General features: G+C 41.2%; 1 protein-coding gene across 15 annotated transcripts in view; it reads right to left on the bottom strand.

Annotated features, from left to right (window-relative positions):
- LOC145342637 (LIM and calponin homology domains-containing protein 1-like) overlaps positions 1 to 24,154 on the bottom strand; it is a 334,400-nt gene that overhangs the window by 161,240 nt on the left and 149,006 nt on the right. For all 15 annotated transcript variants that reach the window (XM_080188282.1, XM_080188272.1, XM_080188279.1 and 12 more), the window contains exons 2-3: positions 23,104 to 23,174; positions 1,813 to 1,882 (exon numbers count right to left, since the gene is read on the bottom strand). In XM_080188282.1, the coding sequence (XP_080044408.1) occupies positions 1,813 to 1,882; positions 23,104 to 23,174 (141 nt within the window). The remainder of the gene's footprint in view (positions 1 to 1,812; positions 1,883 to 23,103; positions 23,175 to 24,154) is intronic.

Genomic DNA, 24,154 nt, shown 5'->3' on the forward strand with positions numbered 1-24,154 from the left:
AATTTTATAAACTTCAATCAGATTGCCTGATATTACACACCCTTCCCACCTCTACCACCACACACACACACACACACACACACACACACACACACACACACACACACACACACACATACACACACACACACACACACACCAGACTGAATGGACTCCATCATATGTGCAGGGCTGAGCATAGCCTCTGACAACTCTGCCAACTGCCCCTACACATCTGTGATGTGCTAACAAGGCTCTGAATCTAATTCCAAGCACATACCCATTGATGTGCTCACTAGGTCCTGAATTTAATTACAAGCGCATACTCACAGATATCTCTGTGCTGATGGAGGTGCAGGAGAAATGATGTGAGGATGCCCTAAGGAGTTCTCCTTCTCAGACTACAAGTCCCCATTCCTGGAGACTGCTTGATATAACTTCACACCTCATTTCCCAAACATGTCTGATGTGGTGGACACCTAAGCTCAACATCTTTTCATTCTCTTGTGTTGTCGCTACTTTAATATCATCAGCAGTTCTGAGCCTGCCTTGTGAGAAGTCTCACAACACTAGGTTAAAGTCCAACAGGTTTACTTGGTAGCACAAGCCACAAGCTTTTGGAGCACTGCTCCTTCATCAGATAAAGGATTCTTCAAGACTACAATATTGACAAGTTAACAATTTACAGATGGCACTGGCACCTTTCCATCAGGTAAGGCTAATATCAGTGCTTTATTGTCTGCACTCATCCACAGGATGGGCCCTGTATGTCTAGGCCAATAATTTATCAGCTGCTGCACGATTATGATTAGCCAGCCACATTTCAATTATAGGGCAATGGCCCCCACTTCTGATGCTGTTATCACAGCCCATGTCATCTATGTGAAATTTAATCCTTTAATACCCAGTTACACAAGGATGTGAAAATGGCTAGCAATCTCAACCATCAAGACCAAGGCACTGAAATGGAGAAAGTGATGGGGAATTATAGAAATTACCCCAGAGCTCACAAAGATAATAGTTAGTTCCTCATCACTTTCTCCACGGCAATGTCTCAGTCAATTAGAGTCAACCTGTCAACCAATCAGCAGCCTTTTCTGCTCTGGTATAAACTGTCCGATGGTTTAAAATTTGGTATTCTTGTGTTTTTCCTAAGAACATAAAAACATAAGAAGTAGGTGCAGGAGTAGGCCATCTAGCCCTTTGAGCCTGCTCCACCATTCAATAAGATCATGGCTGATCTGAAGTGGCTCAGTTCCACTTTCTCGCTTTCTCCCCATAACCCTTAATTCCCCTGCCTAACAAAAACCTATCTACCCGTGTCTTAAATATATTTAGCGAGGTAGCCTCCCCCACTTCAACGGGCAGAGAATTCCAGAGATTCACCACCCTTTGAGTGAAGAAGTTCCTCTTCAACTCCATTCTAAACTGCACCCCCCCCCCCACATTTATCTTGAGGCTGTGCCCTCTAGTCCTGTGTGTGTGCAAGACACAAACCTTTGGCAACTTGTCTCTTATCTCAGTAATAATCAAAACACCGCCAGTTTGTACAAATCTTATCATTATTCAAGTGTTTACTTGAAAGGAATTTCCTGATACGAAAGCAAATAGTGACAAAGCAGGTTTGAACCTACTGAACCAAGGAGTTACTGAGTATGTCACAGTTGAAAAGAAAGTCTTGCGTTTATATCATGCTTTTCCTGACCAGAATGGATTTCCTTAAGTAGTAAGATTCAGTTTTCTGCAAATAAAGGTAATTCATAATGCAAGATGTTTTATGAAGTTCTAAGAGGAAAGGAGCTACTTAGGCAAAGAAAATAACTCAAAACTCACCAATCCTGCAATGGGAGTCGGCAGCCGATTGATCTTCTTCACGGCCCCAGGCTTTATAGCATTTAATAATCTGGGAGTAAAAAGCAAAACAAAACAATAAGAAACCTCCAGATTTATACAGCCTGAAATACTTCAACTGAAGTCAATCAAAACAGGTTTACGTGAAGTCACATGGAGAGACACTCGTCACCAAAACATACTGGTGGCAATAGATTATCTATCACTGCTGGAAATTAATAATTTGAACAGGTGACAATGTCTAAGAGATTTTTTACCTCCTTAAATACTAACCCCAGAAAATTAAGGTCCTACTAAATGAATAAAGCACCTGTGCACAGCTCTTAACAAATAGCCCTGCACCAGCTCCACCTGCCTTATGTAAATACATCTGACAATTCATCTTATTTCACTGTAAAGGAGACTTCAAAAATTTTCATTTGAACTATTGCCTCAGAGAGACAAGAATCCAGAATTTAGTTAAAACACAGACTGTTCCCCCACTCCCCCCGTGTAGTAAAAGTAAGAATAACTACAACGAGATAGGATGGTACCTGCCCTTTGTGACCAATGGTCCCAATAGTAAAATGTTCTTCACACAAGGTTAACATTGTATTGCTGCTTTGTTAACTAATCCGTGGCACAATGGTCTCAGCCTTTTGGCTCAGAGCATGTGTGGGATCAAGCCCAAGATGGATGTAATGCCATACTTTGTCAGCTTGGACCTTGTCAGCTTGGACCTTGTCAGTCTCTCTTGTGGGGACCATGAATTGGGTTCATTTTGAATGTGGTTTTTGGAGCAAGCAAGAAGATGGATTCGAGCTTGCCCTGTCCACACTGCACATTGATTTTATAACTTTAAAGATTGAGAAAAAATAAATAAATCTCTTCTACCCAAATGGCAGTCTGTAACCAGTTAAGGGGGATTTTGGAGGCCGATTCTTAGTATTATGTTAACTTATGGAAATGATTACATGAAAAGAGATTTTATAAATAGCTACAGTTTTGCAACAGTGTTGGCACACACAAATCATGGACCGGTAGCTGTTGATCTCAGATATTTTTCCATTGAGCCAAATTAATTTTCTTCCTATCTCTCAGCTGCTTCAGAGCCTGCATAATTTATTAATTTATGGCAAGCAAACATCATTATCTGATGAAGTTGCAAACACCTTCTAGAGCGCACCATGGGGTGCTTTGTTGACTCAGGTTTTGGCAGTCGTATGAGTTTATATTGGCTCTTCACGTTGCTGTGGAATGTGGAGAGAAAGCAAAATGCTATCCATGTGGATTCAAACTCTGCACTCTGCTTCCTGACCACTGGTTGTTTGTAAGGGTTGCATACTGATTGGAAAGAGCAATGGAATAGTCAGTTCTACCTTAGTCTGAATAGCTGCACAGTGAATTACAAGAAATAACGTTTGACTTTCAGGGCTTAGATTTATGGTGAGCTTTGCACCAACTGCTTTTATTCTGGAACCACTGTACATCTGAAACAATGTATTCCAGATGATCTTTTTATTAGTGCACGGTATCTGGGCCCACACACATCATTTAGCTTCAAACTGAGATTCTGACATCAAATTAGTAACCAAGAAACCACTACAAAGTAGAATTAAAATTTCAAATGCTTTGTAACTTGAAACAATGCATTAATATGTAACATATTGCACCAATGTTGTTTGCAACCTACTTCAATTCATCACAAATATATTTTATATTCATATTGTCAGTCTTAGAGGGTATACAGATGAGATATATAGCCTCACAACTATTTCTGTAAAAAGGAATTCTGCTCTGTAACGGTGAAATAATAGATAATATAAATGAGGCTGTAACAAACACATTGCCTGGAACACCAGTAGCTCTGTTTTTAAAAGCTTAATTTAAAACATATTTTTCATTTGTTTGTTACCTCCAGTGTTCGCAACCATTTTTCCACTTGTTTTTTTCTGGTTTATTGGGATGCAAGGCAAGAACTTTCTAGATCAACTTACCTATAAATTCTTCAGGTCAAGTAACAAAAGTAAAGGGAGACAACAAGAAGTCAGAATGCATCCTCTTAGTTTAATACCCTTCACTGTAACTGATAATCAGCATAGAACATAAAGGAGTGGGAGTACAAGACTAACTGTAGAATCAAAACTGCACTGGTAAAACCCAAATTACACGCTGTCTCACTGTGATTATAGTCCCTATCGCTCTTATCCCTTTCAACTTCTCCACTATCTTTTGAGTATTTTATCCTGCTCTGCAGTCCATCCCTATGGCATTGATTTCCTGGATCCACTCATTCTTGTTCCAACAAGGATATAAATCTCCAGTATTTTTGCTCTAAAAAGGACAGCCGCTCTATTGTTTCGTTCAGTCATTTCTAATGCACCCCAGACACAGGGAGGGAGACAGGTCAGATCTCCCAGACAAAGAAGATCCCAAACAAGGGAATGGGGGAGAAAATCATAATGCAGTCTGAGGTAGAGTACAAGGGCAGAGATCAGAAATAGATCTTGCTGAATAAAATGGAGAAGAGGAGCTAAGTAATTGGGTCCAAGTTAAAGTTGGGGAGCCGAACTAAAACAAAGCCAGAAAATCCCACCAAAGGTTGATGACTGCTATCTGTGGGTCCATGGAGCAATAGTGTTCTGCTTGGCAGAGCCGAACATCTATAAGTGAAGCTTGAGCCACACTGTGATCTGGGGGAAAGGAACGTTGAAAGATGAGACTGAAATCTTGGAGGTGAATCTTGGTAGAAACCATCTAAGTGGAAGTAACATTTGGAGAGAATTCCAAGGCAGGTTCTTAGAGTGTGGAGATGGACGCCCTTTTGAGAAAAGCAGAGTTTCAGTGAGGCTAGCTGGCTGATGGTGTATCATACATGAGGGGCGGGAAGGTGGTGGTTGTGTGGTTGGGTTGATGAGAAATCCATGGAAGCTGCTTTGGTGATATCTATCCCTCCTTTTGAGGTGTGTTGTGTCCAGCCACAGTTCCCCCATTAGTTACATATACCGCACACTGACATATCAGAGTTTAAGGGGGGTGAAGGAGTAGTGTGATCTGACTCATTTACTGGTGTTTGTCTTGAAATCTCTGCTACTTTTTGTCTAATGTAACATAGTTCATTTCTCTTATTTAATAAGCATTTTATCTTTGTGCTAGGTTCTCAAAAACCAAAACTTTACCATTTCTCCTGCCATTTGGTGCACACACTATAAAATATTCTGAGGCATCTTTTCACAAATAAAGAGTGCTGTAGAAAACACAAATACAATGTTCTTGGCAAAGTAGTCCTAATTTTGTTTTGTCAGTGGGAATTCTCACACCCCTGCCTGAATATTCACACAAATGTTACATAAAACTTCCTGACAACTAAATTAAATAATCAGAAAAATGTGCACAGACCACCCCCAATCTCCCCTGTGTACGCTTGGTGGGTAGGTGGAATTAAAAAAAATGCCATTTGTATTTGAAGTATCTGGCTTTGGAGATATATCAGTATGGCACCATTAAATTGTACGGTGCCCTGGATTTACTTATAGAATAGCAATGCTGCCAATCATAGTGCACAGCTTTGTGACATCAGGCCCTTTGTTCACAGAACCAGCAATTATAGGGTTCGAAGATCTGTTGTACCAGATGACATTTTGTTTGAAAGCAGAAGTAATTAAAATATATCCAAAACTGTAATTCCAAACAAGAAGTTTCAGTATGGCAAAAACCTTGTCGCAGAGTTACCGTTTGTTTCATAAATGTCAATTCCACTAATCTTCCTTTGAGAAGGAGAACATTTCTCATTACTGTGAGGCTGTGGGATAGCATTACGTTTTGCAAGGCCCCGGAAATCGAGCTGGCCACACTACAAACTTGCAAGGCAGGTTATCTCCAAGGCTTCCAAAACTGGGAATGGGCCTGCCCACTGCCCTCATTATAATCTGGAAGTTGTGGGTTCGAGCTAGCTTCCTGATGCACTCGGAATCTTAGCCCAATCACTACTCCAGCCACTCACATCCAACCACCCCCTTCACCCATGTTAAAATTCCACTCCCCTCCCCCCCCACATTCAATTTATAAAGGCTTAATATTACTCTTTACCCATTCCATGATAATCAATTACAATTTTCCGCATTAGTGATTACCATAATAGAATAAAATCTAGGATTCAGGAAGCTAAGATTATGAAGAGATTTATTATATCCAAATATATAATGCTGAAACATAAATAGGATTTCAGACTACAATTATATTCCTGTTTATAAAAGTTATTATAAAATAAGCACTAGTTTATATGAAAAACACTTAGTTATTCCACCCCGCTCCCCACCCTCCCTCCGCCTACCATTGCTAGAAAGCCAAGAAAATTCCCATTGAATTAGACTGGTCCTAATTCATCATCAATTGGTCAGATTAGGAAATGCTTTTGAAGTTTTGATCAAGGTACTTTTCTTTGTGACAAAATAAATTGAGCTTTACTCTGCAAAAACCTGTTCAAAATTCTTCTTGTGTGTTCTGATGGGTCAGTAAAGAACCCAGCACCACTAAAAAGCAGCAAGCCCTTCTGATGTCCTGAATATGATATCTAACAAACCATCATCACTGAAAAACAGATTAGCTGGTCATTCAACTGTTTGTGAGGTATTGCTGACATAGAACGTCTGAGGCATTTGCTTAAATCGATATGAGTCACGCATTTCAACAGTCTTTGCATATTAAAAATGTTAAGAATCTGAATGGATATTGCATCTTTCATGATCTCAGGACATCCCATTGTAAACTGCTTCTTAAGTATAGTCGCCACTGTAAAAAAAATAGTTCATTTGTACATAGCAAGGTCCTGAAACAGCAATGAGGTAAATGATCTGATTTTTTTTGTTAGCAGTGTTAGTTAAGGGATAAATGATCACCAGGACAAACAATATCCTGAGATCTTTAACATCTATCTTGGTTTGACAATCCATCTGAAAGGCAGCACCTCAGACACCTCTTGCAGTATTGCACGAAGATGCCAACCTTGGTTGCTTGCTCAAGGTTCTGGACTGCGGCTTCAAGATCCTGAATCAATGACAAATGTGCTAATGTTGAGCTGAGTCTGAGTCCCCAAAGATACTTAATTCTGACATCAATAAATGCTTGAGTACAAGTATATTGTTGCTATATAACAGCAGATGATTATTTGAATTGAGAGAGACTTCAGAACACTGCGGTACAGAGGGATCTCGATGTCCTTGTATACGAATCACAAAATGTCAGCATGCAAGTAAAGAAATAATTAGGAAGGGAAGTGGAACAGTGGTATTTATTGCAAAGGTGGTGGAGCGGATGCATCGGAACACCATCACCTGCAAATTCCCCGCCAAGCCACATTAAGAAATGCACATTAGCTACAACCATATGCTGAACATAGCTCCTTGTGCACTATCCCCAAAAATACACCAACTTTAAAAGAGCACCATATATTGTATGAGGCTGCAGGAGTTCAAGAAGGTAGGTCACCAGTACTTTTTCAAGAGTTATTCAGTATGGGCAACAAATGATGGAATAGCCAGCAATATCCACATCCGGTGAACAAATAAATAAAAGTAAGAAAGTGTTGCTACAACTGTACAGGATGTTAGACCACACCTACAGTCCTTTGTACAACCTACCTCATTAACTAAAGGACATCACCCTCTGTATAATTCATTAATAAGGTGTACAAGATACACTGCAGGAACTCACCGAAACTCCTTAGATGACACCTTCCAAACTCACGACCTCTACCATCAAGATGGACAAGGGCAAAAATCACATGAGTATACCATGACTTGAAAGTTCCTCTCCAAGGTATTCAGCATCCAGACTTGGAAATATATCACCGTTCCTTCATTCCAAAGTCAATAGCCTGGAATTCCTTCCGAACAGCAGTGTGGGTATACCTACAGCATAGGGACTGCAGCCATTCAACAACTCACTAAGGGGAATTAGGGATGGGTACTAAATGCTGGCCTAGCTAGCAACGCCCAAGTCCCATAAGTGGGTTTTATAAACTTGCGCTGGAAGCAGTTCAGAGAAGATTCACTAAGCTGATTCCTGGGAAATCAAGGGTAATGGGGCAGGCATAAAAGAAGAGATAAGGCCACAATTAGAACTGCCATGATCTTATTGCCACAGTGGACTCAAGGGGCTGAATGGCCTATTCTGCCTCCTTTTTCTTCTGGGATTGTTTATGAGGAAATGTTGAGGAGGTTGGATCTATACTCTTCAAAATTTGGAAGAATCATAAATCCCTACAGTGCAGAAGGAGGTCATTCAGCTCATTGAGTCTGCACTGACCACAATCCCACCCAGTCTCTATCCTCATAACCCAATGTATTTACTCTAGCTAGTCCCTCTGACACCAAAGGGCAATTTTGCATGGCCAATCAACCTAATCCACACAATATTGGACTGTGGGAGGAAACCAGGGTGCCTGGCGGAAACCCATGCAGACACGAGGAGAATGTGTAAATTCCATACAGTGACCTGAGCTAGGAATCGAACCAGGGTCCCTGGTGCTGTGAGGCAGCAGTGCTAAACACTGTGCCACCATGGGGCCCAGCCTGGTAAGCTTATTGAAACATATTAGATTCTGAGGGGACTTGATAGGTTAGATGCTGAATGGAGTTTTCATGCATTGAGGAATCTAGAACTGGGGACACAGACTGAAAATAAGAGATTACATATTTAAGATCTCGTCAGGGTTATTAGTGTATGGAATTATTTTCCTCAGTGAGCTGTGGACACTTGGCATTGTGTATAATCAAGGCTGAGATACCCAGGTTTTGATCTAAAAGGAAGTCAAGAATAATGGGACAGGCATGAGACAGGAGATAAGAACTGCTATGATCTTATTGGCAGAGCAGGCTCAAGGGGCTGAATGGTCTACGCCACCTCCTATTTCTTCTGTTCTTATGTTAGTACTACTGTTCAAAACGTGCAGACCGTCCTGATATAACCCTTAGAGGGACACACAATGGATTCTGCTCTAAAATGATGATGCTGATAAACGCCTGTAGACATGTAACTATGATTCCTAATTTGTTGATCACCATCTTAATTAATCCTTTAGTGAATTGCTGCTTAAGGTTAGAGAATATCAGTACAAAAAAAATTAATCACTTCTTCACTTTGACACTTAGGGGCTTAATTTCCTGTGTGCTAATTTTAGCACACAAGCTAACATAAATGCCTTCTTTTTCTTTTTAAATGGAACAATTAACTATTAAAAATAATGACTGTGCTGTAATGCTTATGGAGAAATTTGGGATGGGCAATAATCAACTGGTGTAGCAGGGTTATTTGCAACCTCAAGGGGGATCAACCCAGCTAAGTTGCCCCAGACTCAGATGAGGTACCATGTTTAACATGGGAGGCCCCGGCTTCAGTTGGCGGTCTTGGGCTCAGTGTCTGTGTAGAGTCTGTACACCGTCCCCATGTCTGCGGGGGGAGCCTTTCCTCACACTCTCCAAACATCAGCAGCATAGGGACACTGGGCAGGATCAGTTACTGCTCAGTGTCAGGGGGAGGGTAAATACTGGGATAGGATCTGTCTGGATGGACTGAATGGCCTCCTCCTGCACTGCAGGAACTGGAAATTTTTTGCTCGACAGACTGGAGGGATTGATTGTGGACAAGTCCCCAGGACCGGATGGAATGCATCCCAGGGTTCTGAAAGAAATGGTGGAGGCGATAGTGGATGCCTTGGTGGTTATTTTCCAAACGTCGCTGGATTCCAGGGAAGTGCCAGAAGATTGGAAAATGGCTAATGTTACGCCATTGTTTAAGAAGGGTGGCAGGCAAAAGGCAGGAAATTATAGGCCGGTTAGTTTAACGTCTGTTGTAGGTAAAATGTTAGAATCCGTCATCAAGGAGGAAATAGCGAGGCACCTTGAGGGGAATTGCTTGATAGAGCAGACGCAGCACGGTTTCGTTAAGGGGAAGTCGTGTCTGACAAATTTATTGGAGTTCTATGAGGATGTGTCTAGGGCGGTGGATAGAGGAGAGCCAGTGGATGTGGTCTTTCTTGATTTTCAGAAGGCGTTTGACAAGGTACCTCACAAGAGGTGATTGCAGAAGGTAAGGGGGCATGGAGTTGGGGGTAGGGTGTTAGCGTGGATAGAGGATTGGTTGTCAAATAGGAGGCAGAGAGTGGGGGTCAATGGGTGCTATTCGGATTGGCGGTTGGTGACTAGTGGAGTGCCCCAGGGGTCGGTGCTGGGGCCTCAGCTATTTACCATTTATATAGATGATCTAGAGGAGGGAACCGAGTGTATGGTGTCGAAATTTGCTGATGACACCAAGATTGGTGGAACGGCAAATTGTGCGGAGGGTGTGGAGAGTCTGCAGAAGGATCTAGATAGGCTAGGCGAATGGGCCAGGAACTGGCAAATGGAATTTAATGTTGGCAAGTGCGAGGTGGTCCACTTTGGTAGGAATAATGGTAGGAAGGACTATTATTTATGTGGCGAAAAACTGCAGCAGGCAACGGTGCAGAGGGACCTCGGGGTCCTTGTGCATTAGTCGCAAAAACCCAGCCTGCAGGTGCAGCAGGTGGTCAGGAAGGCGAATGGGATGCTGGCCTTCATAGTGAGGGGGATTGAATATAAAAGTAGGGAGGTCTTGCTGCAGCTGTATAGGGCATTGGTGAGGCCGCAGCTGGAGTACTGTGTGCAGTTTTGGTCGCCACACTTACGCAAGTATATTTTGGCCTTGGAGGGAGTGCAGAGGAGGTTTACTAGGCTGATGCCGGAGTTGAGGGGGTTGAGCTATGAGGAGAGGCTGAATAAACTAGGCTTGTACTCGTTAGAGTTTAGAAGAATGAGGGGAGATCTCATTGAGACGTATAAGATGATGAATGGGATGAATAGGATAGAGGTGGAGAGACTCTTCCCGCTCAGAAAGGATAGTAGGACTAGGGGGCACAGCCTCAAGATAAAGGGTTTAGAACGGAGTTGAGGAGGAACTTCTTCACTCAAAGGGTGGCGAATCTCTGGAATTCTCTGCCCGTTGAAGTGGTGGAGACTGCCACGCTAAATATTTTTAAGACGCGGGTTGATGGGTTTTTGATAAGCGAGGGGATTAAGGGTTATGGGGAGAGGGCAGGAATGTGGAACTGAGCCACGACAGATCAGCCATGATCTTATTGAATGGCGGGGCAGGCTTGAAGGGCTAGATGGCCTACTCCTGCTCCTATTTCTTATGTTCTTATGTTCTTTAGGGTTACGAGGGCTGCATGGTGGCACAGTGGTTCGCACTGCTGTCTCATAGTGTCAGGGACCCCAGGTTCAAATCCCAGCTTGGATCACTGTCTATGGAGAGTCTGCATGTTCTCCCCATGTCTGCGTGCGTTTCCTCCAGGTGCTCCAGTTTCCTCCCATAGTCCGAAAGGTGTGCTAGCTAGGTGCACTGGCCATGCTAAATTTTCCTTCAGCGTATCTGAACAGGCGCCGGAGTGTGGCGATCAGGGGATTTTCACAGTAACTTCATTGCAGTGTTAATTACGCTAATAAATAAATTTTTAAAACTTTAACCTTTAATGAGCTATGACCAACAATTGAATCAGTTAATTTTTGATGGTGATGATGTTAAGAGCTGGAAACTTGAGGGAAAAGGCTGCTTACAGATGGAGGATCCTGTACAGGGAGGAATTGTGTTTCCTTTAAGCACAAAAGCCTTGTGTATTCTTTCTCCTAGTATTTTGCTCATTGAAATTGAAAATGGAAGGCTCTTACAAGCAATCAAGAGGGAAAGTGCAAGATTATGAGGCATGGAGAAATGAGCAAGGGGCCCACCCTTAATTAGGTCATTTCTACAAATAAGCCACATGCTAAAAATAGCATACAAAGTCAATTAAACCCCTGAGTGTCAACATCAAGAAATGCACTTTAGCTACAACCATATGCTGAGCGTAGCTGTTTGTGCACTATCCCCAAAAATATACCAACTTTAAAAGAACACCCTATATTGTACTGATCCAGCATTTCATTTGCCAGTTTCTTTAGGCATTTCTGAATGAAACCATCAATTTATTGCCAAATTATGGATGGTTTAGACTGTGGATCTGTACCAATTAATTTGAGACTAATTTCAATTTCTCAGCCTGTGAACTATTAGTCATTTACATTGGAAAGCCAGGCACCAAACAACAGACATCTCAAGAAGGATTGTTTCCCCAATGCCATAAAGATTTCAGGAGCAAACAGACTTGAAGTGCAGAAATAAAATGAGAGAGGTGAATTTTGTTGAATCAATCAGTATTAGTCATCACTCAATAAAGCACACAAGTGCATTTCATTCAACGACAAGACTAAATATATTGCAAGTAATTCTATCTTCCCTTACCAGTAAAGAAACCTACAAACAGCTTTTTAACACTAAACAATAATGATTATTCTGATATCCTAAAGAATGTATACACCTTGATTGAGAATGTTCCTGAATAATCATTAATAATCATTAAGTTGTTAAAAACAGTGGAAAATGAAAACAGCAGTTTAAGAATGAATCCCAAGGCAAGAACCAACCATTGAGCCTCAAGCCCATTCCAATGACAGTATTTGGCATTATTGAATTAAATATGAACTAAACTAACAAACTTCATGGAATTCATGCTGTGATCAAAGTCATGTCTCCCACAGGAATGCAAGATGTGAGAAGGATGGCAAGAGGTGCAAATGTATACAGGTTGAGTGACTGGGCAAGAACATGGCAGACAAAGTATGAAATTATCCATTCTAGTGAGAAAAATAGAAAACAAAATATTTTTTAAATGGAGAGAAAGTAGAAAAAGTTAGTTTTTAAAGGGGCCTTGTAAACAAATCACAGAAAATGAACATGCAAAGAGAGCTGCAAAGAAGAAAGGGATTGAAGTATAAACCTGTTACGTATCAATTGGTAGCTATCACAAAGAAGAGTAATTTGGTGTCACACTATGGGCTGTAGTTAAACACGATGCAGCTTTATTAAGAAGGTGTTGCTTATTCCAAGAGTAAGGTGAAAGAGCAACAGAAGCCCGTGCATCTCCCTGCCTGCATCGCTACAGATCATGTGACATTACACCAGAAGAAATGCAATCATTTCAAATACATAACACAAAGTAAAGAAGCCTTAGCGCATTTATACAGCACATCATTAAGATCATACATGGAGCACTGTGCACAGTTTACATCTCCTTGCCTAAGGACGGATATACCTGCCTTACAGGGAGTGGAACAAAAGTTCACTGAACTGGTTCCTAGGATGATAAGATCGTCCTCTACACATATCTCTATCCAGTACAAGTCTGCACTCGGGGCTCAGGTCATGTATTTCTTTACATCACACTGTGGACAGTACAGTACCCAGTTCCACGTTACCCTTTTCTTTGCGAGACCCTTATACTGCCGAGCTATGATTTTAAGATTATGGTCCTTTGTTTTCAATTTCCTCACTCAAAGACACAATTATCCTTTATTTAGCCATTACTTTATTACTTTAAACACATAGGAACATAGGACCAGAAGAATGCAATTCAATTTGATCATGGGGCTGATCACCCACCTCAATGCTACTTTATATTGATCTATTGATGGAAGCATGATCAATTAGATCATGTTTCCATCTTCCATCTCAAGACAACACAAGACAAATTTTTGTAATGAACTGATCTAAGTTAACTCACCATGCACAAGTCTGATGAATATGCACTGTACCACCTCCTTGGTGCCAAAATTTAAACTTAGCTTTCAGATGAAGTCTCTGTGTAGCTGAAGCATCATTTTCTTATTTTTGAAGTCCAGTCCTCTTGAGATAAAGGTCAATGTCCATTAACCTTTCAATTATGCATATGGGCAGTCATTCTTTTTTTAAATACGGCCACCATACTTGCCAATTTTCAATCTACTGATATCTTCTCAGTGTTCACTAACTCCCTCGTAATGCTTCTCACACTCCAGTTACGAACAATATAAGAGGAGTGAGCCATTCATTCCCTTGCGCCCATTCTGCCATTCTATTGCATCATTGCTGATCTGTATCTTAACTCCATTTTTCTTCCTTTTTCCCTTATCTAACAAAAATATATTTATCTCAATCCTGAAAATTGCACTTGACTCAACATCCACAGCAGGATAAAGTTCCAAATTCCAATACACTTTGTGGTAAAAAGTACTACTGATTTCACTTTGACATGATCTTGCTGTAGTTTCAAGATTACGCTTCCTTGTGACAGCAATTTTTTTTACTCATTCATGGGTTAGAGGCATTGCTGGCTAGGCCAGCCTTTATTATTCATCATTAATTGCCCTTGAGAAGGAGGTGGTGAGCTGCCTTCTGAACCATTAAAGTCCATATTGTGTAGGTACATTAAAGAGCTGTTAGGAAATGGTTTCCAGGATTTTGACTCAATGTAGTGAAGGAATGACTATTTCCAAGTCAGGAGGGTGTGTGGTTTGGAAGGGAACTTACAGGTGGTAGTATTCCTATGCATCTGCCTCTCTTGTCCTTCTAGATGGTAGGGGGGCCAGGTTTGGAAGTTGCTGTCAAAAGAGCCTTGGTAAGTTGCTGCAGTGCATTTGGTAGCTGGTACACACTGCTATCAGTCCACATCAGTGGTGGAGAGTGAATGTTTATTATGGTGGACAGGGTGTCAATTAGGCGGATTGCTTTGTCCTGGTTTGTGTTGAGCTTCTTGAGTGTTATTGGAGCCACACTCATTCAAGCAAGTGGAGACTATTTCACCATGCTTCTCACTCATGCCTTGTATTGGTGGAGATGGGTAGGTCCTGTTGTCATTTGTGTCTAAAAGCACATCACATCAAATTATCACTGTTCACTTTCACATAGACAAAAACCTGTAAACATGTCACCAAAGCATTTTTTGGAAAAATCACTGGAGAATAAATAAAATGAACATTGACTGGAAACAATTATCACCAACTGTTGTCTTTCAAATACTATCCTGCCAAAGAATAAAAATATATTTTACTTCATAACCATAACAACAGATGATATATAACACAAGTAGTGGTATCAATAACATACATAATCAATTTGTAACTAAGCCTCAGAAAATATAAAATTGGCAATGAGTCACAAAGCTGTAACTTAATGCAAGTTCATTCATGGCACTGTAAACTGTAAAGACAAAGCTGCATGAATTTCACTAAACAGGATTTTACGGCCTTGTTCGACCAAGATTGGAAAATCCCGCCTGAGATAAATGGTCATTTCCATTGTCCACCCCTCTCCCGCTCCAAATTTGTGGCAGGTGGAGCAGTAGAATTCTGGTAATGACACTGAATTCTAGTTAAACTCAGTATCAACTGTTTATTACTCTGCAATCTAAATAGTTTTTTCATCTTTCTTTCAGTTTTTTTAAAGTCAGTCATGGGACATGGGCATTGCTGGCTTATCCTTAGTTATGTAGTTATGCATTAAGTACGATAACTGGTGGAGTATGGAAGTATGGACCTCATCTGATAAGTACAAAAGCATTCTAAGTCTTCTTTTACAGTGAGTGATTAAAGAAACTACAATTAGACTTAGGCATGATAACTGTGATGTTAGTGTACCTTTAAGAGGTTTCTTAAATCATGGTCATAGCCTTAGGTGATGTCATTGATGAGAGTAGGAAAAGAACTGTGTGCAGTCAGGTGACAAGAGCTGTTTTTAGTTTTGTTGTGGCTGCAATGTTAGAACCATAGCCAAAATAAATCTCTCTCTGTTTTTATTTTGAAAGTTTTATTAGTTAGTTAAAAACACATCCTGATTGCCATCCTGCAGTTAAAGAATCTGTGTTTTAAGGAGCTAATGACTACAAACTGCTCTGAGTTTTCAAGATCATTTGAAACCCGCATTCAACCCAGGGATCTGGATTCCAGTGTTACAGCTTTAGCCTGAGCAGTGATAAACCCATGAAAAAGGTTTATGTTGTTTATGGATTTTCATTTTAATCGGAACACATTAGAGATATTCATTAAAAGTTATACATTATAGTGGTTGTTTTGTTTCTTGTTTGTAATTGATAAAAGATGTTGCTAATTTTCTTATTGTACATGTTAACTATATTCTTAAATAAACTTTGTTTGATAAAAGCTCCTTAATGGGTCTTTTGAATCATACTGAATTGGAACCTATCCTGCTCATCCTAGCCAAATTCAACATAAAAAATGATGGTTCTGACAAGCTTCATAAAACATTTTGGAGTTTTTGACCTGAGCCATAACATAACATACAAGTAACTTTCCACCATTTGACCTTTAAGGATAAATGGATGAGGAGTCTGTAACTATGATAAACATTTCCTGCTTATCCTACAAATCCTCAGTGTGAAATATCAAATGTCTTTCAAAAATTCTGTGCATAAAATGTAACCTCAGAGCGTTTCCGGATCATTGCTGAGAATGTTCATCTGAGTGACATTGCAATTCACCCAAAAACACATTCAATTTTCAAAGCCAGATGCCAGATAAATTTCAGTTTGAAATTATTTATTGCCAGGTAAGAAATACATTTTTTCATTAACATTATATGGACTGAAAAAGCTAAAAACAAGTCACTGGAAGGTTGGAAATTCCAGAAAGAAGTCTCACAACACCAGGTTGGAAATTCTACAGCTTCAGTGTTAAATTCTGGTGGTTTCTTGTTGGTGTAGGCCATCTAACAGCTCGGAATCCATTCAGCATAAAGCATATACTCAGTCCCTGAGGACTGTAATAGAACAAGCAGCAGTTTATGTTCACTACCAGTGTCTCGCCAGCAGGATGCCCTCAATTTTCACCCATACCAGTTCTACAGAACATATTTTGCCATCCAGGTGACTCTAAAAGAACTTGCACATTTCAACCATGAGTTTCCATCAGTTATTAAATTTCAAGTTGATTACAAACTGGCATTCTGGGAAAAGTAATCAGCAGAACAACTTCTTCATTCAAATGCAATATGCATTCATGAACTTGCAGAGCAGGAGAACACCTTAGAGTCTAATCAATGGTATATTGCAGACATTTATTTAGACGTATACAACCTCTACAAGAAGGCAAGGGTAAAAGGACTCATTACATAAATGTCTCCAGGTACACAGATATTCTTTGCAATTGATGTTAAAGATTTCATTTTCTTACTGCTACATCTACCATTTCCTGTGAGTGAGTGCTGTCCAATACAACTTTTTCAGCGTCAGATGGTGTTAAATATTTTAAATTGTTGCATGATTGCTTTAAGAGCTGATCACATGATTGATAGTGATATAATTAGAGTACTTCACAGCCTGCTGTTTAGTTTCAGTCTCTGTTCTTTGCAGAAAACATCTCTTTCAATAAATCTGTTGGGCATTACTTTGAATCTACGGGCCCGATTCTCCCAAATCTGTATTGGTGAGAAAAATGGTGTAAATCACGATTGTTTTTTCAGTGGCAGTTCAGATTCAAATCTCCCACACTCTGCAATGCAGAGGTCACAATCAGGAATATCATTAAAAGCTCGGTGGTGGTGGTGGGCAGGGGGGCGCGGTTTGCTATTCACGCCGGAGTCTGAGAGTTCCAGAACTCTGTGCATTTGCAATGGTCCCAAACTGTTAGATTGCACTTTGCGGGCCAGCTCAATCGCTGGCCAGCCTGGGAACCCAGCCATATTGCCCCTATACTTCCCCCGTGGCCTGATCACAGCCCAATCACAGCCCGCAGAAGCATTCCCGGGCCAGCCCAAACCCCCCCCCACATCTCAGAGCACCACAATATCCAGGCACCACACCCCACCCCCAGCAGTGACACTCCCCCCCACACATCCCCAGCAGCACCCCCCCCCCCCGCCAATCCTCCTCCATGGGAGGTAGACCCTTCCCAGAAGGCAGACTCCCCCAGCGGGCCACCACCCCCCACCCCCCTCAACCCCCACACCCCCAGCCCGCCCTGATTATTGACCTCCCTCCTGCCCCGACCGATCTTATCTGCAGAGTGGCCATGGGAATCCCACCCCCACTGATCGTCTCCCTAGCCCCACTTACAATAGGCCCCTGCCCCCTGGCCCTGCCATAATAGGCTAAACCCACTTGGCCCCAATCCTTCACCCCAGACCCCACCTTCTAGGCCCCACCCCCATGGTCCCACCTCATCGATCCTGCCTCCTTGCCTACCCCCCAGGCTCTGCCCCATAGGTCCCGTCACCTTGGCATTGCCTGACACCCAACGGACAGTGCTAAGGTGCCCTCTGGGAATGGGCAGTTGTCCCTTGGGCAGTGCCAGGTGGCACAGGCTGTTACTGCTAGTGTGCCCTTGCCCAGAGGGCACCACTCCCCTGCTGCTTGACCCCCCGTGGGCCCCAATTGCCTCCTTTACTCTTGCAGGGTTTCCCACTAGCTCCCCATAAGTGGGGAGCTACTCTAAGCCCCACGAGAGTGGCAAACTCCTGGCGGGGTCAGAGATGCTATCGGGCCTGGAGAATTCCGTGCCGGGCCCGATAATAACATTTAAAATACATTAAAAACAGATTTAAATCACTTACCTTTCTTCCTGCCAGTTTCCACGGTGGTCCCAACTGCATCTGCTTTCCGACTGTGGAAGACATGCATGATGTGGGTATGCCGGCGTTGGACTGGCGTAAACACAGTAAATAGTCTGACAACACCAGGTTTTAGTCCAACCAAATAAATAGGTTGGACTAAAACCTGGTGTTGTCAGACTTTTTACTGTGAAGACATGCATGTCAGGATCATATGCGCGATTCCTGCAAAATGGCCAATACATGCATCTCCCATCCCAATGCTCCAAAAAATGTGTGCGTCAGGTTGGGAGAATGGGGTCCCACATGTGCAAATGACCATCTTTTTCTTTAAACACAGTGGCGCAGTAGCTAGCCCTGCTGCTTCAGAGCACAGGGAAGCGGGTTCAATTCCTGGCTTGGGTCGCTGTCTGTGTGGAGCCTGCACATTCTCTCCATGTCTGCATGGGTTTCCTCCAGGTGCTCCAGTTTCCATCCACAGTTCGAAAGAAGTGTTGGTTAGGTGCATTAGCCTTACTAAATTCTCCCTTAGTGTACCCGAACAGGCAGTGGAGTGTGGCAACTAATGGATTTTCACAGTAACTTCGCTGCAAGTAAACCTACTTGTGACTAATAAATAAACTTTAACTTTTTTTACTTTAAACTGCTAATACTGTTAGAAGTTACATTACAACAATATTAGGCAACAATATTAGATTCGGGGCAAATGTTTGAGGGCAAACCAACATCTGGCATATGGGAGGCTTTCAAGCGTCAGTTCATAGGGATTCAAGAACATTCCTATAAGCATGAAAAATAATTAAGGCAAGTTTTGGGAACCTTGGACAATGAGAGATACTGTGAGCTTATTCAAAGAGAAAAAGGAAGCATTTGTCAAAGCTAGGAGACTGGAAACACATGAAGCAAGTGTGGAATACAAGGAAAGTAGAAAGAAACTTAAGCAAGGAGTAAGAAGAACTAAACGGAGTCATAAAAAAGCATTGGCCAGCAGGATTAAGGAAAATCCCAAGGCTTTTTACACATATATAAAGAGCAAGAGGGTAGCTAGAGAGAAGGTTGGTCCATTCAAGGACAAGGGGGGGTAGTCTATGTGTGGAAAGGAAATGGGCACTGTATTAAATGAGTACTTTGCATCAGTATTCACCAAAGAGAAGGACTTGGTGGATGATGAGTCTGGGAAAGGATTTGTAGATAGTTTGAGTCATGTTGAGATCAAAAAGGAGGAAGTATTGGGGTTCTTGAGATATATTAAGGTAGACAAGTCCCCAGGGCCTGATGGGATATACCCAAGAAACACTGAGAGAGGCAAGGGAGGAAATTGCTAGGATCTTGAGAGAAATCTTTGTATCCTCACTGCCTACAGGGGAGGTCCCAGAGGATTGGAGAATAGCCAATGTTGTTCCTTTGTTTAAGAAGGGTAACAAGAATAATCCAGGTAATTACAGGCTGGTAAGTCTTACGTCAATTGTAGGGAAATTATTGGAGAGGATTCTTCGAGACAGGATTTATTTAAGGAAGAAAATTCTCCATTCTTACCTGGCGCAGCTTACACGTGACTCCAGATACACAGAAATGTGGTTGACTCTTCAATGCCTTCTGAAATGGCCTGGCAAACCATTCAGTTCAAGGGCAATCAGGGATGGGAAATACATACTGACCCAACCAATGGCACTCACAACTCATGAATGTAAATAAATTGGACCAGCAGAGGATAGATCTAAGTACTATTTAAGTGGTTAAAAGCAAGGAACAGTGGATTTTGAAAGAGATTTATAAGTCTATGTGCACAGGTCACTAAAATGTAATAATTGGGTACAAAACAAAATCAAAAAAGCTAATGGCCTTTCTAACTAGCGGGCTCAAATATAAAGGGGAGGAGATGCCTTGGTACATTTATGCAAATACCTGGTACGACCACATCTGGAGATCTGTGTACAGTTCAGAGCATCATATCTCAGAAAGGATATATTAGCCTTGGAAGGAGTGCAACACTGATTCACTAGAATGTTATGACAGTTCCAAGAGCTAGACAAGTATATAAAAAATTATGGAGCCACGGTAAATGGATGGAATAAAAGTACTGTTTAACCATGACTTTGTAAAATGGCAGAACAGACTGAAGCAACTAAAAGAATTCCTCATGTTCTTGTTTTACTACAGAAACATTTCTGAGAGCTAGTTATTTTAAATGCAGATCTGTGGTGCCCATATACCCACCTGATTCTGATTTGATTCTGATTTGATCTGATTTATTATTGTCACATGTATTAGTATACAGTGAAAAATATTGTTTTTTGCATGCTATACAGACAAAGCATAGGGAGAGAAAGGAGTGAGTGCAGAATATAGTGTTACAGTCAAAGCTTGGATGTAGAGAAAGATCAGCTTAATGCGAGGTAGGTCCACTCAGAAGTCTGATGGCAGTAGGGAAGAAGCTGTTCTTGAGTTGGTTGTTACATGATCTCAGAATTTTTCATCTTTTTCCCAATGAAAGAAGGTAGAAGAGAGTACATTTGGGTGCATGGGGTCCTTGATTATGCTGGCTGCTCTTCCAAGACAGTGGAAAGTGTAGACAGAGTTAATGGATGGGAGGCTGATTTGAGTGATGGGCTGGGTTTCATTCACAACCGTTTGTAGTTTCTTGCTGTCTTGGGCAGAGTAAGAGCCATACCAAGCTGTGATTCAACCTGAAAGAATGCTTTCTATGGTGAATCTGTAGAAGTTAGTGAGAGTTATAGTGGACATGCCAAATTTCCTTAGTCTTTTGAGAAAATAGAGGCATTGGTGGGCTGTCTTAACTATAGCATCAGCATGGAAGGACCAGTACAGGCTGTTGGTGACCTAAACACCTAAAAACCTGAAGCTTTCGACCATACCTACTTTGTCCCCATTGATGTAGACAGGCGCATGAACTCCACTATGCTTTCTGATGATCTCCTTCATTTTGTTGACTTTGAAGGAGAGATTATTGTCGTCGCACCAGTTCACCAAATTCTCTATCTCTTTCCTGTACTGTGTCTCGTCATTGTTTGAGATTCGATTCACAACGGTGGTGTCATCAGCAAATTTCAAAATTGAGTTGGCAGGGAATTTTTAAATTCTTCCTTTATCATGGCACACATATGCCATAACATTAAAAATTTCCCTCATTAATGAATACTGATGATGGGAAAATGAGACTTCCCCTGCTAGTAGATGTGCTACTAGGAGACTGTATTGCGTATTTAATGATCATCAACTCAGTAAACCAGACCGCGATCATTGCAGGATCAGAGCAATGGGTGAAAGTCCTGCCCTGACCATCTTACAACAGGAGGAGGCAAATCCAGCTAAATTCTTAATAATAAGCATCATATGATTGCAAACTTGTGTCAACAACATTCTCCTTGCCTGCTGTGGAAGTGCATAATATAGGTTTTCCAGTAGTGTTTTTTGCATTGATTGGACTGATGTGTGCAAGGCTACAAAGCATTTAATCTGTTACAGATTAGTTTGCCTTTTATTAACAACTAACTCTTTAAAGTGCAGTCGATTTCATCATCAGGCTAACAGAATCTGTTGACAAATTCTGCAAATATACCAAATAAACAATTGATTAACAAGCTGTGTTCACATCATACAAATAAACGATTTGATTGGCTCATGGTCAAGCCTATTTGTGGTAAATATTCTGTGGCTTAATCATGTACGCACCAGATGTCAGGAAATTGCAGGATTAGTTAATAATCTGAGATATTGGAATAATTACTTTTCCTGCATGTTGACCAGACGCAAGCATATTGACATTGTAAGTACGGTCAACAGTGCTTCAACTGACACGGCAGCACCAGCGTTAGTTAACGTCAATGCGATTGGAGTTTGAATTAAGACATTATGATATAGAATGGCTCCTACCAGGCACCAAATCACTGCAACTGTTATTTTATAAACACTACCACTTTTAAGAAGACAGTTTTCTGCCACGATACGGGCAGAGGGCTGAACCATATGGCCTCTCTCTACGTGCCAATTATTTATTTGTTCCAGGCAATGGAACACAGTAAAAGCCAGGAGGTAAATTCCATTTCTGGCCGATATTTTACACATGGTGACATGTGTATTTTTTTATTTGTTAAAGGTTAACTTTTGGGAGGGGTGGGTTGATATTGTACTCTTTGACCGGAAGCTAATTTAGCACAAAAGAAAGCACATCATTCTTGTTGGTAACTAATCTCACTAAGGTTAATTTTCCATTCTATCAGAAGTTATAGAATTCCTTCAGTGTAGAAGAGGCCATTCAGTCCACCGACTCTTTGACAGAGTATCGTACCCAGGTCCTCTCCCCCACCCTATCTCTGTAACCCCATACATCATCTATATTACACATCTTGGGACACTAAGAGACAATTTAGCATGGCCAATCTACCCAACCTGCATATCTTTGGACTGTGGGAGAAATCCACTGCACCCAGAAGAAACCTACACAAACACGCGGAGAACGTGCAAACTCCACACAGTCACACAAGATCAGAATCAAGCCTGGATTCCTGGAGGTGTGAGGCAGCAGTGCTAACCACCAAATAGGCTCTAATTATTTTAAATTCAGCAGTGCAAGTCTTAAGTAACTATGTTTAGTTGATACAGTGAAAGCTTTTTATGCAGATTTCAGACAGGGTACAAAAGCTATGAATGCAATTACAGCAGAGCCCTGACTCCACTTAAAGAAACAGCGAACAGCTAAATCAGTCTCAGTGTCCAAGGAGAATGGGATCTCTCACCTTCTTTGGTCGGTTTATTTATTGGAAAAGAAGCATTAAAATTACTTACTCGCAAAGTAAGATTCCATTTTCCAAACCAGTTCGAAAGTCCTTATCACCGAAACTTCTGCCAGTAACTTGCTGCAAACAGAAGGGAATTATTTTTAATAGGAAATATGAAGAAATAACACGTGAATCACACCAACTTTAAGGAGCACATATATTATCAGCCCTGGAACAGCCTGTCCATTTCTCAATACATGTAAAATAAACCCAAATGGCAAACTGTAACTAATAAGGATCTTATTTCCTAAACAAAAAGTTATGGTTTTAATTCAAAAAGAATTCAAATTGCAGGTGAGGTGTTTCATTTCTGGGATAACAATGTTTCATTCTTACCAATGCAATTTTCACAGATACATCGTTAGGAGAAAGACCTGCAAATTGTCAACAGATTCATTTCTAATCAAATATGACATTTGTGTTTCATTATGGATGCATAAGAAACACAAACTTGAAAATTTGTGAATCGAACAAATTACTAGTTCAGCCTTTACTAATTTTCATTTGAAGAGTCTTATATTTTTTAATTCTTCTTTTGTCATGGCACAACAAGCCATTGCATTAAAAATTTCCCTCATTTAGAAATATTGACGAAGGGAAAATGAGACTTCCCATGCCATTCATCTACAGCTAACATCAAATACTCTCATGTCTGTTATTGCACAACTAGATGCAAAATAAAGTTACCTTTCTCTGTTTTAACACTGACCTTAGATGGCACTACTGACTCCAGCAGTGTAATCATTTTGGCCCTACAGAATAGTCATACTGCACCCTCTCCAAGTTAAAATTACCAATTAGGATTTTAATTGAGATTTTCCAAACTAGTGCCCTTACAGTCAACATATACAAGGAGGATTCAATCCCATCAGCCTGAGCTGGACTTGAACCCAATTGGGAAAGGCTTGGGCTTAACCCAATGAACTGAGCATTTCTCCCTCAAACATCACTCCTTGACCTAAAAGAGCTGGCTAACAGTGACAGAGACCAGTCACCAGGGACTACATGATTGGAGAACATGCTTTTCAATTTCTCCCAGAATAGACCTGCCTTCACAC

Source organism: Carcharhinus amblyrhynchos, chromosome 1 (genome assembly GCF_965287045.1).
Source record: "Carcharhinus amblyrhynchos chromosome 1, sCarAmb.v2.hapA, whole genome shotgun sequence".
NCBI classification, from domain to species: Eukaryota; Metazoa; Chordata; class Chondrichthyes; order Carcharhiniformes; family Carcharhinidae; genus Carcharhinus; species Carcharhinus amblyrhynchos.